The 13,852-nt window shown below is 38.3% G+C and overlaps 1 protein-coding gene across 1 annotated transcript in view; it reads left to right on the top strand.

Moving 5' to 3' along the window:
- Nucleotides 1-13,852, top strand: part of Dnah8 (dynein axonemal heavy chain 8) — a 343,384-nt gene that overhangs the window by 173,114 nt on the left and 156,418 nt on the right. The window contains exons 38-44 of the mRNA XM_074082285.1: nt 852-1,015; nt 2,145-2,247; nt 3,596-3,700; nt 4,086-4,247; nt 7,530-7,754; nt 10,297-10,469; nt 11,832-12,010. Coding sequence (XP_073938386.1) covers nt 852-1,015; nt 2,145-2,247; nt 3,596-3,700; nt 4,086-4,247; nt 7,530-7,754; nt 10,297-10,469; nt 11,832-12,010 — 1,111 coding nt within the window. The remainder of the gene's footprint in view (nt 1-851; nt 1,016-2,144; nt 2,248-3,595; nt 3,701-4,085; nt 4,248-7,529; nt 7,755-10,296; nt 10,470-11,831; nt 12,011-13,852) is intronic.

Genomic DNA, 13,852 nt, shown 5'->3' with positions numbered 1-13,852 from the left:
TTTTCAAGTTTTAGGTTTCCTTCCCTTTCCCTCTACCACTTGAGCCACAACTCCTCTATTAGTGTTTTTAAATTAATGTCAATAACTGACTGGCATTTTAAAACTATGAAGGTAACTTTCCTCTTATAAAATTAAGACTGCCCTTCCTCAATTTCTCTGTCTACAAACAGGATCTGAATAAATTGTAAAGCAAGGATGAAAAGTATTGAAAATGGCTCATTGTCCTTTACGACACATTTTTAGAACATAAAACTGAGATTTACCATTTTTCTTTTTTAATTAGAAAATTGCATTTTTAAAAGAAGCAAGTTTATGCCAATTTCCAGAGGCATTTTTTCAATCGAATGCAAAGCTTAATATCACCCATAGTAAATAGGAAATTTGCATTTGCAAAAATGTAAACGAAAGTTTATTTTGTTTTCTCCCTGTTTTCTCCTCCACCCCCAAGGTACTATTGAGCTGTAATTATTCTAAGGATCCTGAGATCAAATTATTTTCATGCTTCTTCAGCCTGCTCATCAAACCAAAACACCTGGGGTGCTGAAAGAGTAGATTTGAACTCCTAGTTGATAGCTGTGCAAATTAATCAGGTGGTACTTCAAAGATATATTAAATGCAAGGGTGCATGAGTGATAAAAAGCCCATTGTGATCAAGCAGTATTGTAATAAGCAGCTTTGTGAGTTTGGTGTTTTGTTTTTCAGAATTAATTCAGGCAGAAAAAATTGTTTAAATTACGTAGCCTGAGATTAATGGAGGCTGGTGTGAAGAACCGTAAGAAACTCCAAAGTGGAGACTTTGCTGTTTCAATTATTCAGATGCTAATCTTTACTGACTATGGATTTGTTTTTAGGAAGCAAAACGTTTTCAGAATATTGACAAGGCATGGATAAGAATAATGCAGAGAGCTCATGAAAACCCCAATGTGATTAGTTGCTGTGTCGGAGACGAAACCATGGGGCAACTTTTGCCTCATTTACACGAACAGTTGGAAGTATGTCAGAAGTCACTTTCAGGGTAAGAGTTGGATTTTAAAACTACATATCATTTTACCTATTGCAGTGTTTTATTCCAAACCAATCACTAGTACTGACTGGCTGTCTGGTTTTACAGTGCTGGTTCAATAGGTGGGAATAGGAATTTAAAATTCACAGAGTTAATTTTTCCGTGAGAAAGACATTTTTTCCTTGGTGTGGATGAGTTAAGGCATTGGATCAGTTTCCCAGGGCTGCAGTGACAAATCACTACAAACTTGGGTGGCTTAAGGCAACAGACAGTTATTCTCTTACAGTTCTAGAGGCCAGAAGTTGAAGGTCAAGACGCCAGCTCTCTCTGAAATGTGCCTCTTCCAGTTTGTGGTGGCTCTAGGAATTCCTTGGATTGTGGCCATCACTCTAATTTCTGTCTCTCACTTTACCTGGCTTTCTTCTTTTCTTCTTTTTCCCCCATAAGTACGCTTGTCATTGGGCTTAGGGCTCATCCAGGTAATAAAATAGGTTGAAGTCGTCTCAAAAAGGACTTCATTACATTATGTTTGCAAGGGTCCTGTTTCCAAATAAGGTCACATTGACAGATTCTCTGAAATATTTTGTGGACACTGCTGCCACTCACTCTGCTATGGGCATGGAGTAGAGATGTGCTCTAAGACAACCAGACAAATTCATAGATAACTTTCCGAAAGACAGTTCTAAACATTGAGCTTCTTCTCGATTTAAATTTGAAATAAGGTGATGACCTACACTGGTTTGCCTACGTTTATGCCTCTGTCTTTGGTTCATGGGTATCATACCCCATTTCATTCTCAAAAGAATGGTTTGGAGATAAATGATGTGGTTGGTCACTCTGGGTTTCAGCCATGAGTTTCCCAGCACTCTTACAAAGGTCACAGGAGGCTGAGAAAGGAGGTGATGGCAGATGATGGACAGGAAGGGGTGGGGGCCCTTCTCCAAATCACATTCTCATGACCCGTTTGTCTTCCAAGTGGCCTCCATGGTGGAACACAGATTGTGATTCCTATTAAACATTCCAGAAGTGAGTGGAAAATGCCTCTGGGTGTTTGTCATTATCTCATTAAAGATGTCTTGGCTAAGAAAGTAATAATTCAGAAGAAAATCTCTTAGTAACTCGCTGTTGACTTTCTCTGAAGGTATTTGGAGAAGAAGCGATTATTGTTCCCAAGATTTTTCTTTGTATCTGATCCAGTTCTCCTGGAAATCCTTGGACAAGCCAGTGATTCCCATACCATACAGGTACTCGCAGTGTCTGTGACTTAAATTGCTTTTTTCCACAGCATGCACAACCAAGAACAGAAATAAAATCAACAACTGAAATGTGTAAGCAGGAAAGATGAGTATTAAAAGCTATATTGATTGTGAAACGTCCTATTTTCTATAAATTCAGAGCTTATCAGCCTGACACGGTCCAGTGGTATTGGCAAGTCATCCAGTACACCACTCACTAGTGGTGTGACCTTGGCAAGCTTCTTCATTTTCCTGTGCCTCAGTTTCCTCATCTGTAAAACTGGGACATTAATGGTTCCCTCCTCAGAATGTCATGGTGACTACATGAGATAGTACATAAGAACTAGGTATCTGGGATACAGCATGTGCCCACTGAAGGTAATTCACAATTATGAGAATTTCGTTCTAAATATTCTTAGGCCAAGCATGAATTGTGGCTTGGATTTGCCCTTGTTTCCCTTCCAGACATGTTTAGCTATTGTCAAGTACTTCAGGAGGACGAGAACACTATAGATGACAGCATGGAGGCACTGAAGGGTTTACCCAAGGGCCGGTTGTGGTTTGAGGATCTGAGAATAGCTACCACTTAATCTTTTTGGGTTTCCAGGGAGTTGGGCAGATGAGGGATGAGGTAAATGCTGTGAAAGACAGCTTGGGAGAGGTAGTTAAGAAAGAAGGCTGGGCCAACCTGTAGCTGGGAGGGAAGAGGGCCCAGATGGTTAAGTTCAGTCTCCATCTGGAGGGAGGAAGGGGACAATACTTAGTCCAGTCTCCATAGTACAAGAGGGGACATTTTGCAGGATTTAGAGAAAACATTCTACAGGATTTTAAAAAGTGGGTCTCTAAGTCAGTCAAGGGTCAAAACAGAATATATTTTTTCTTGTTTTTGTTTTTAGAGAGAAGGAAGTAAACTCATATATGAAGATATAAAACACTAAGGTTTATTTATTTATTGGCAGTCCTGGGGTTTGAGCTCAGGGTCTCATACTTGATAAGGAGATGCTCTACCACTTGAGCCACTCTGCTAGCCCTTTTTGTTTTAGGTATTTTACAGGTAGGGTCTCATGCTTTTGCCTGGGCTGGCCTGGGACTCAATCCTCCTATATACACTTCCTACATAGCTGGGATGACAAGTGTACACTACCACACCCTGCTTTTTCTGTTAAGACAGGTCTTGAGAACTTTTTGCCCAGGCTGCCTGGAACCCCAATCCTCCTAATTTCTATCTCCAGAGTAGCTAGGATTATAGGAGTGAGTCACTGCACTGGGCTAATACTAAAGTTTTTAAAACCAACTCAATGGCTAATATGTTCAGCCTCATGTGTGACATTTTGGCTCTGTCTTATGTTTTTTACAGCCACATCTTCCTGCCGTATCTGACAATATAAACGAGGTGACATTTCATCCCAAAGACTACGATCGTATGATGGCTGTTATATCAAGAGAAGGAGAAAAAATTGTTGTAATTTCCTTCGCTTATACTTTTATTATTAGGATTTCTCTTAAAGTTTAGGTAGAGAATGCAGTTCTCCATGAAAAATAAAGGGGCAGAAGATTACTGACCTTGGGCTCTAAATCTATAGCTCTGGCTTTGTTACAAACTAGTTTGGATAAATCACTTACCTGCTCCAAGACTCATTTTAGTACTTCTAAAATGAGAGTTTAAAATAGATGGTAGCTATAATTCCTTCCAAGAGTAGTGTTAGGTGACTTTATCCAGTTTTAAGGCTTAACATAAGGTAACGTGCCTTGGATTACAGTACTATGATTTATCAAGTTAAAGGTGTAACATTTGTAAAAATACCAACTTAATAGCAATTTTCCATGCATCTGCATTATATTTTTAGTTGGATTCTGCTGTGATGGCCAAGGGACCCGTGGAGATTTGGCTTCTGGACTTGTTAAAATCTCAGATGTCATCATTACATAACATAATCAGATCTGCATTCTATCAAATCAGTGATTCAGGATTTCAACTCTTACCTTTCCTCCATCACTTTCCAGCCCAGGTGAGGTGACAATGTTTGTCAATGGTTAAAAGAAATGGAAATTGGGGTGGGGTGGGAGGGGATGCTCAGGAGGTAGTTGGCTGGATAGTGTGGAGGCCGTTGCAGCTGTGAAACTCCTCAGTGTGTCCTACCCACCCTCACTTAACCTCAGCTCCCAGCCACCTGCCTGTCCTGCCCACACCATCTTAGGCCATCACAGCCTGTCCCCCAGCAGAGGATATGTGATGATTCTTTCATCACTGAGGACATACGCTGAGACTAAAACCACTTATGAAAAATTTTACCTTACAGATGTACATACGTGTATAATACTTAGCTAAATGAGATACAGATATACATATTGACATAGGTAAAAGGAAGGAGCATACCTTTTCCTGAAATCAAACCCGTCTTGCCTTTCCATTGATTTTCCCTTCAAGTGACTAAAAACTGGCACAATGTATTAAGTGAGTTTTCCTCCTGGAACCAGAAGTCCTGGGAGAGGGCAGGATGGAAGCGAGTGTTCTCGAGAGCAGTTCTCATGTCCTGTGTCTCTTAGAAGTGCATTGTGATATGTCAAGTATTATTAAAACACCCAGTACAAGAAAAGAGGAGCCAACATTTCATTAAATTTTCATCCAAGATAAATGAAAAATGCTGATGAAAGTGATGATTTGCAGTATGAGTACAAATAGCATGAGATAGAAGACGAGATAGCTGAAGAAAGTACAGCAAAACTGTATTTCTTCTCCAACTTTTCCTCCCTGCCTGAACTCCAAGCCCTGGATTAGTGCACATGAAGTAGAGACAGCTGAAATGTAATGAAATTATCTGTTCAAACCACACAAGTACAGATACAGCTGAAACCTTCGTGGTAGAGATTATTTTAATGTTGGGGTGATTTCTGTAATACCCTTAACAAACTCTAGTATTCTTATTTGTATTATTACCTTTGTGATAAAACTTTTTTAAATACTGTGCTAAGTTGAGAAAAAATAGCTTTGTAGGTTAAATAAACATGTTTTCCCACTCCCTGGGCAGCTTGACCTTCTGTATTCGGGAGTTGAAGTGGTATTGGGAGCAAATTCAGAATAGTGGTGAAGTTGAACAGGACACAGTAGGAAAGTTGATAGACTTTTAGGATTTTCTTTTGTATATGCATATATTATTTTTAAAGCAGTTTTTCCAGATTGCTGAAATTTGCCTGCTATCAAATTAATTTAAAAATTTTATCTAAAATTGTTTAAAATGCCATCTCTGTCTTCTTCTAAAACATAGTTTAAAGATTATGACTGGAATGAATCCTTGCAGCAAAAAGTTTTAAAAGTGGGGAAAAAAAGCTTCCCATCTTTTTACCAGCTGGAAATGAAGACTGTTAGCATTTCAGTATTTTCCCTTGTAGAATTTTCAAATATGCCTACACAGGCATCAAGTAATATTGATGACAAGGAACATTCTTATTTTTTTATTTTAACAAAACAGCCTTCAGTTTTTACCATTAAGTCCCCTACCTTCTTAATCTGAGTATAAAAGCATAATTTAGATTTTCCTTGGTGACCCAGGATAATCATTTTAAAGATTCGTTCTTGGAATTATGCAGTGTTTTTTTTTTCAGGATCTGCTGGTCCTATTTGTCTTCAAATTAAACACCACACCACTATATGCTTTTGTACTTTTTTTTTTCTCCTTGCTTTCCCCATTTTGGGCTGTCTGCAGTGGTCAGAATCTGCATGTTCTTGGGAACTTCCTAACATCACTTAGTTCCTCTTGATCCTGTTGCTTACTTCAGTCAGGTGCTTTTACTTTCTTCACCTGTAGACCCCAGGATTGGTCACCGTGCCCCACAAAAACTTTCAAATTTCCTCATAGGGCAGGGATAAGGAGTGGGTTTTTTTCTTGATTTACCTTCTATTACCTACCATGCCAGACAGTATCCACACACTGCCCACACTGTCAAATGTGGTCCAAGTGATCCAGGATCTGTTGGTGGACTTGGGGTGAACTATAGCTTGCCAGGAGACAAGTGTTTCAGTGAGGAGGCAAGGATGGGGTGAGTTTGCACTCATTTGGTTTCCTTTCCCAGAGTAGAAATTATAGTCCCCAGGTATGTCCATCTGCAGTTTCTTTATGCCTTTATCAGGACCCCAAGAGTGAGCTGTTCCCCTTCACTCTTTTGAAGACAAACATATAGACAGAGAACTTGATGTATTACAGTCCTAAAGTGAAAGTATTAGAGTGGATGTTAGAGTGAGAGATCAAGAAATGATGGGCTAGTGGAGTGGCTCAAGTGGTAGAGCGCCTGCCTAACAAGCGTGAAGCCCTGAATTCGACCCCAGTGCCATTGAAAAAAAGAAAAGAAAAAAGAGATAGGTGGCATAATGTTTAGAGGATGCAAAGAGATCTTTGGAAAACCCTACTGAAGAAAAAATGCACAGTGGAGTTCATTATTTCATTTCCTTCCTTCCTTCCTTCCTTCCTTCCTTCCTTCCTTCCTTCCCTTCCTCCCTCCACACTCACTCCCGCCCCCCACCATCCCCCTCACTGGGGTTCAGGGCCTAGTACTTGCTAGGCAGGGATTCTTGAGCCATGCTCCCAACCCCCATTTGCTTTTCTTGAGAAAGAAAAATCTTCTCATGGAAGATTCTTGTGGTCCTCTGTAGAAACATTTCCTAAGCATCTTCTGTAGCATATTTTGTGGTTTGAATGTGTTCCCCAAAAATTCATGTGTTAGAAATGTAATCTCCAGTGGAAGGTGATCAGGTTCTATTCTATTCTTATGAATAGATTAATGTCATTATCTTGGGAGTAAGTTAGCTATCATGAGGTTAATTTTGTTGTAAAAACAAGTTGGGTCCTCTCTGGCACTAGCTTGTACATGCTCTCTTGCCTTTCTGCCTTCTGCTGTGAGAGATGATGTGTCAAGAAGACCCTTTCTAGATGTTGGCCCAGTCCTTGGACTTCTCAGCCTTCAAAACTGTGAGAAATTTATTTATTTTTTCTTTATAAATCACCCAATCTATAATATTCTGTTGTGTAAGCACAAAATGGACTAAGACAATATAAATAGTTCAACAAAAGGTGGCTGTTATCTTAATTATTTATCTATGTACATTTAAAGCAAATAGTGATAGGTAGAAGGTGAAATGGTTCCCATCTTTCAGAATGGAAAAATTGCATGTCTCTTTTTTAGTTTAAGATGAGTAAAATCCTGTTTGCCTTCATGCAGATAAGCATAGATCAAATTTATTATAGCTATGCTTTAAATATTTGGAAAACTTAAATGTTTGTCTGCTGGATTTGTAGGTTGGCCTTCTGGGAATTCAGATGTTATGGACACATGATTCAGAAGAGGCTTTAAATAATGCAAAAGATGACAGGAAAGTCATGCAAGCTACCAATCAGAAATTTTTGGATATTTTAAATACTCTTATTAGTCAGACAACTCATGACCTAAGCAAGTTTGATAGAGTAAAATTTGAAACTCTAATTACCATCCATGTGCATCAGAGAGATATTTTTGATGATTTGGTAAAGTATCTTTTTTACCTATATCAAAGTAATTAATTTAGTGTACTAATTAATAATGAATAGTTATATGTATTGCCTAATTTATATGAACTTTCCATCTACTTTGTCCTTTTTTTACAATTGTACATGTCTATACCACATCTATAAATATCTGTATTGTTTGGTTTAAACAACCATATATGTATTGACATTTGGTAGTCTTGACAGTCTGGAACTAACTGACATGATAACCAACTACCTATTCTATTAAACAACTATTCAGGAACATGACATAATTGAGGTAGAATAAGTCATGAGCTATGGTGGACCAGGTGGGAAAGGAGACCAGGTTGAATGGAATTGATCTTCAGGGAACTCTTATGGCTGTTTGTCTAATTGATAGCATCCAAGGGCTTGATTGGGGCAAGGTTCTGTAGGGTGGGTGTAAAAGAGGTAGTGTTTGAATTCCCTTTGGATATAGAATTCACACCAGTGGCTTTGGGCCAACCCAAGTTTTCTATCAGGGGATAGGGCTCCCAGGAGGCTTTTATATACTGTACTTGACAGTCTTTTTGTCTTTCTTTAACTTGATTTAATTCATCTTAAAGCATTTCGTTCCTTCATTACAGACACATAATCTATGCAACTCAGGCCTGTTTTAGAGAATATGATCAGAGACTATCTGTTTTAAACTTTTAATAGAAGTTATGATCAAAGAAGTTATATTTATTGAAGACTGTGTGAAGGACATGCAGTTCATCTATTCTTTTGTGATATAGATTCTCACTCTTGAAAATACTGCCTGCATGCCATAGCCTGAGAGCTTGCTAGAAAAGCAGACTCTCTAATCTCCCTCCCCCTAATCCCTGACCTACTGAACCAGAATCTGCATTTTAACAAGATTCCCAGGTGGCTCATTTGCATAGTAAAGTTTGAGAAAAACTGCTGCAAGATTTTCTCTGGATCAAAGTAATCATTAGAAAGCCCTGTACTTAGACATACTGCTTTGGCCTTCTATAGACTTGCTTTCATTGAATGGCAATTGCTGTTATACTTTGACTTTCATTGACATCTACCTCAAGACACACCGTTGGGAATCCATTATTGTATCTGCTATGAGTATTCTATTGAGGATGTTATCCATACATCCCTCACTGACATCTAGTGCTACAATCCCTCAGAAGAAATTGCTTTTAAAACTAAGTGCTGAGAAAAGTTTTACATTCTATGCAGAATGGATTAGCAACAACCAGTACACAATGAATATTATGAAACTGGTTTTTTTTAATCACCATTGATTTCATGGTCACTTTACCTCCCAACTAAAATAATATCTCATGGCTGGTATATAGGCCTTTTATATTTCCATTTATAATGCTTACAACCTTGTAATACATACACAGTCAGACTCAATGAAAATGTATTAGATATTCTTCTCTCCTTTATATTCCGCCTCCTCCTTGCTATCTTAGTGAATCTTTGCAAGTACCTAGCTGATATCATTTTCATCATGGTTGGGTCTTGTGTTAACAGAATCCCTGGGGATGGGGCCAGACTGTGTTTGCTGAAAGTAGCTCTGTTAGAGATGGATACCAATGCTTTAGGTGGGAAGTCAGAATCCTTAATTGGAGGGGAAACATAGCCATTAATAATGCTACAAAGAATGCTGTCATAGAAAGCAAGAGTGTAAACAGCAAGGTGTAGGGAGAGGCAAACGTTGTAGAATTTCCAGAGGTCCATTTTTTTGGTGTCAGCTGAAGGACCTGGCAGTTTAAGACTGAACCATATGCCACTTTCCTTTGCTGATTGCCCTGAATGGTTAGGACTGAGGTTTCTCCAGTGGAAAGTCATGATGCATCTCACAGTGTGTTTGTGGTGGGATGGAGTTCCTAAAAGTGCTTACTTGGTTTCTTTCTCTTGTAATGAACCAGGTACTAGAGGTTGCATCATGGTGGTGGGAGCTCTGTACTCTCACACATAGGTGTATACTGATACCAGGCAGGGTGGGTAGCCTGGCTGCAGTGCTGGTGCAGGAAGACGTGTGTGCATATACAAGCACGGATTTCTTTGCTTAATATCTTCAGTGGCTTCTAATTGCCATGATGATAACTCCCCAAATCCTTCCCAGGGTCTCATGAAGTCCCAACTTTTGCTCTAGAGTCCCTGGGCCTCCGCTGTATCGAGCTTTTTTCAGTTCCTTGAGCATGATATTCTTCTGGGCCTTTGCCCTTTATCTCCCTGGCTCATTTCTCCTATTTATCCAGATGTGTCGTTCTTGAGTGCCCCTCTCTCACCCTCTAGACTAGGCAAGGAAAATTCATGAGTTTCTTTGGTAGTACTTTTTGTACTTCACTGACATTGCTTGTTTCACTGTCTTTTGCCTTTTTTTGTTTAAAACAAAAGACAGCACCAACATCTGTCTTTGTTCTCCCATCATAGTGCCAAGCATAAGAAGGGAATCAATAAACATTTGCTAAATAGAGGAGAATCAGTTCATGAATGAATGAATAAAAACGTCCATATGCTTATTACATGTAACTTTTTTCTATTCTATGTTTTTAAGGTAAAAATGCACATCAAATCAGTTACTGATTTTGAATGGCTAAAACAGAGTAGATTTTATTTCAAGGAAGATTTGGATCAAACTGTGGTATCTATCACAGATGTTGATTTTATTTACCAAAATGAATTTCTGGGATGCACTGATCGTCTTGTTATCACTCCATTAACAGATAGGTAGGAAACCCCGTATTTGTGATTCCACTTTGTAATTAAATAGTGTGCTTAAGATTGCCTTAAATTACATTTGAAATCTTAACAGAAGCATCTCACTGTCTTGTGAGGTCTATACTTGCTCATAAAGTCAGTCTAACAGTGAAATAACCATAGCTGTCACTTAAACAAACATGCGCATGAAATTTTTATGAAGTAGAGAGAGATAAAGGAATAAAAGCAAGCTTGAACATTGACTGAGAGCAATTTAATAACGAATTTTAGATTTTAAGGTGGAAAAATATCTCTAGCACCATAAAGAAATATTTTAGAACTGCAAAGAAGGAAGATGCATCATCAGATTCAATCTCTTGATTTTTCAGATGGGAAAATTGATACCTAAAGTAAAGTTTCTTGGCCAAGTCTAAATACTCAGTCACTGACAAGCCCCTCGCAGTTCTCATACACGACACTGGGCAAGAAATGGGTCTTTGTCATCTTTGTAGACCCTACAACACTCAGTCCATTGTGCTGTGCATGAAGGCTCTCGATATGTAGCTACAGATTGCCTTAGGCTGGATTTTTAGAACATTTAGTACTGCCATGACTTTAGGTCTGCTTCCAGGTAAAATTATGACCCAATCAAATGACATCTTCAACCTCTTCTTGTTTTCTGCAATCTCTCCTCTTCCTTTTATGTGCCAAGGGCTATTGAAGCACAAATTTATCAGTGTGTTTTCTCTTCCATTAGCTTTACATTATGGGCTTCATGCCTCAGGATACTTTACTCAGATCCTTACTAAATTTTACTTAGATATGGAGCAAATATAACACAAACTGGGTCATGGATATGAGGAGTCTCGTTATGTTGTTTTTTATACTTCTCTAAATGAGTAAACAGTTCATAGTTAAACAACTGATTGGTAATGTGCTGGGCTGGCTTATATCAGCTTGGGAGAGACAACTCAGTGCACCTCTTCTCACAGTTGTAATTTCACATGGGTAGCTTGTCCATGGTGGAGTGTTGATACCGCAAAAATTGGCAAACCTGAAAATCAGGTTTATTTTTTCCCCTGGAGAACCAGTGGTTAAACAGCTGCCAGCACACCACTGTTTATTCAGTCCTTTTATTGACAAATGGGAGGAGGGCTCGAAGGTTTTAAGTCAGAGTGGAGGGGTTTAGTTGTCCCAAGAAATTTCTGAATTCAGTGTACTACTTTTAGTGAATATCAAACACCCCAGCCTTGTTTGCTGCTCACTTCCTTTATGTGGACTGCTCAAACACTAAAACAAGCAGGTCCATCTGAGCACTTAGACATTTGTGTGTATTTTTCTGTAATTCATGTTATCCTTTTTCTCAAGGCTTTATCTGATTAACACTTGCAGATGTTATATCACGCTGGCACAGGCATTGGGAATGAACATGGGAGGTGCTCCAGCAGGACCTGCCGGCACTGGCAAAACAGAAACCACAAAAGACATGGGCAGGTGTTTGGGAAAATATGTGGTTGTGTTCAACTGCTCAGATCAAATGGATTTCAGAGGGCTAGGAAGGATTTTCAAAGGCAAGTGTCAAAGAATGTTGAATTATTTTTTATGAATTTTTTATTGTCAATTAATGTTATTTTTTATATAAACCTAGTATGACAATATAACACATGACCAACATTAGTATGGATTGATCTAAACAATGTTGCCATTTTTTTCTTGGATCAAATGTGGCCAGATGTCATCAATTTCACATGGTTCAATATTATTATTTTTTTGATAGTCCATGTGTTGCATGTGTATTAGATTCTGAAAACACAATTTATAATGGTATGAAACAGTAGTAGGAAAAGTAAGATCAAGATAGCAGATTAATGAAACACATTAAATCCCACTGAAATGAAAGATTTTTTTTTTTTAAAAAAAGCATAGCAACACTAGAAAAGTATCAGCAGTTGGGGAATTTTGAGAAAATCTTGGAAGGTGATTAATCTAGGAGGTGATTTCAGGTGGACACTTGTAGTCTCAGAGTTCAGCCTTTGGCTTTCTTCTCTTTTGTGATCCATGCAGACCCAATCTTTAAATACTGTTTATATGATGATTCCCAAATTTATATCTCTAGATCAGACTTCTCTTTGAAACTATGGCTCCACATGTACAAATGCCTACTTGACATTGCCACTTAAATATTTAAGAAGTCCAACTTCACTATATCCAAACCAAATTCCTGATCTCCCTCTCCATATCTACTCTTTCCTCAGCCTTTTCCATCTCATTAAGTTGCCACTCCATTCTTCCAATTGCTTGAACAAAAAATAAAACAAAACTTTGACTTATCCCTTAGTCCTCTCTCATACATCCAGCAAACATACAGTAAGCAAATACTTGGTTTTATCTTCAAAATACACTCCAAAATTCTCTACCTCTTATCACCACTGATGTCATCCTGATTCAAGCCACTATCACCTTTCACTTGAACCAGTTCAGTAAGCCTCCTAACTGGTCTCCCATTGCCTACCTTTCTCCTCCTTTCTAGTCTTAGATCAGAGGGATCTAAGATAGATAAATATATCCATGGGATATAATAGAGAATGCAGAAACAGACAATGTCACCTGACATATGACATAATTGTAAATTAGTGACAAAGAGATGGAGTTTATAATAAGTGGTTCTGCAACAATAAATAATTCATTTTTTAAAAGGGAAATTGAATCCCTACCTTATATACAAAAAGGATTAATGCATAAGTATGGAAGGTAAGATTGTATCATGTTTTAAGAAGGTAATAAAAAGAAAACATCTTTGTTTTAGGGTAAAAAGGTTTTTGAATACAAAAATCATAAACCATAAAGAAAAAATTGATATGCCTGCCTACTCTTAGTTAAAACTTCTGCTCATCAGTGGACACCAAAAAGACAGTGAAAAACCTTGGCAGAAATTGGGGAAAGGCTTTAGCAACAAATGCTATCTACAAAGGGTCAGCGTTCTTCATATACAGATACTGCCTGTGAACCAATGAGTAAAGACAACCCAGTGGAAAAAATGAGGATATGCATGATAGGAGCACAAACTCTTTTTGGAAATCGGTTGGCATTACTTTTAAAAGCATGCATACGTATCCTCAATTATCCCCCTCTTGGCACATATGCAGATAAACTGCATTTGTGCCCTAAGGACTTGTTTGTGGGTGTTGACAGCATTGCTGTGACAGCAAATGCCTGGAAATGACCCTTAGTGTCTGCTGTGGTGGTCCAGATATACAGATTTGAACATGTAATTTATATATTGTGTACAAAGAGAAGAAATATATGAAATTTTGTGTAACAGTGCTGTATAGCAGTAAAAAGGTGTAACTACAATAAGATGCATGGGTACAGAGGAATACCACAAATACTATTTATTTATTTTGGAATTAATT

This window comes from Castor canadensis, chromosome 8 (assembly GCF_047511655.1).
Source record: "Castor canadensis chromosome 8, mCasCan1.hap1v2, whole genome shotgun sequence".
In the NCBI taxonomy this organism is placed as follows: Eukaryota; Metazoa; Chordata; class Mammalia; order Rodentia; family Castoridae; genus Castor; species Castor canadensis.
This window is presented reverse-complemented; position numbering and strand designations above follow the sequence as displayed.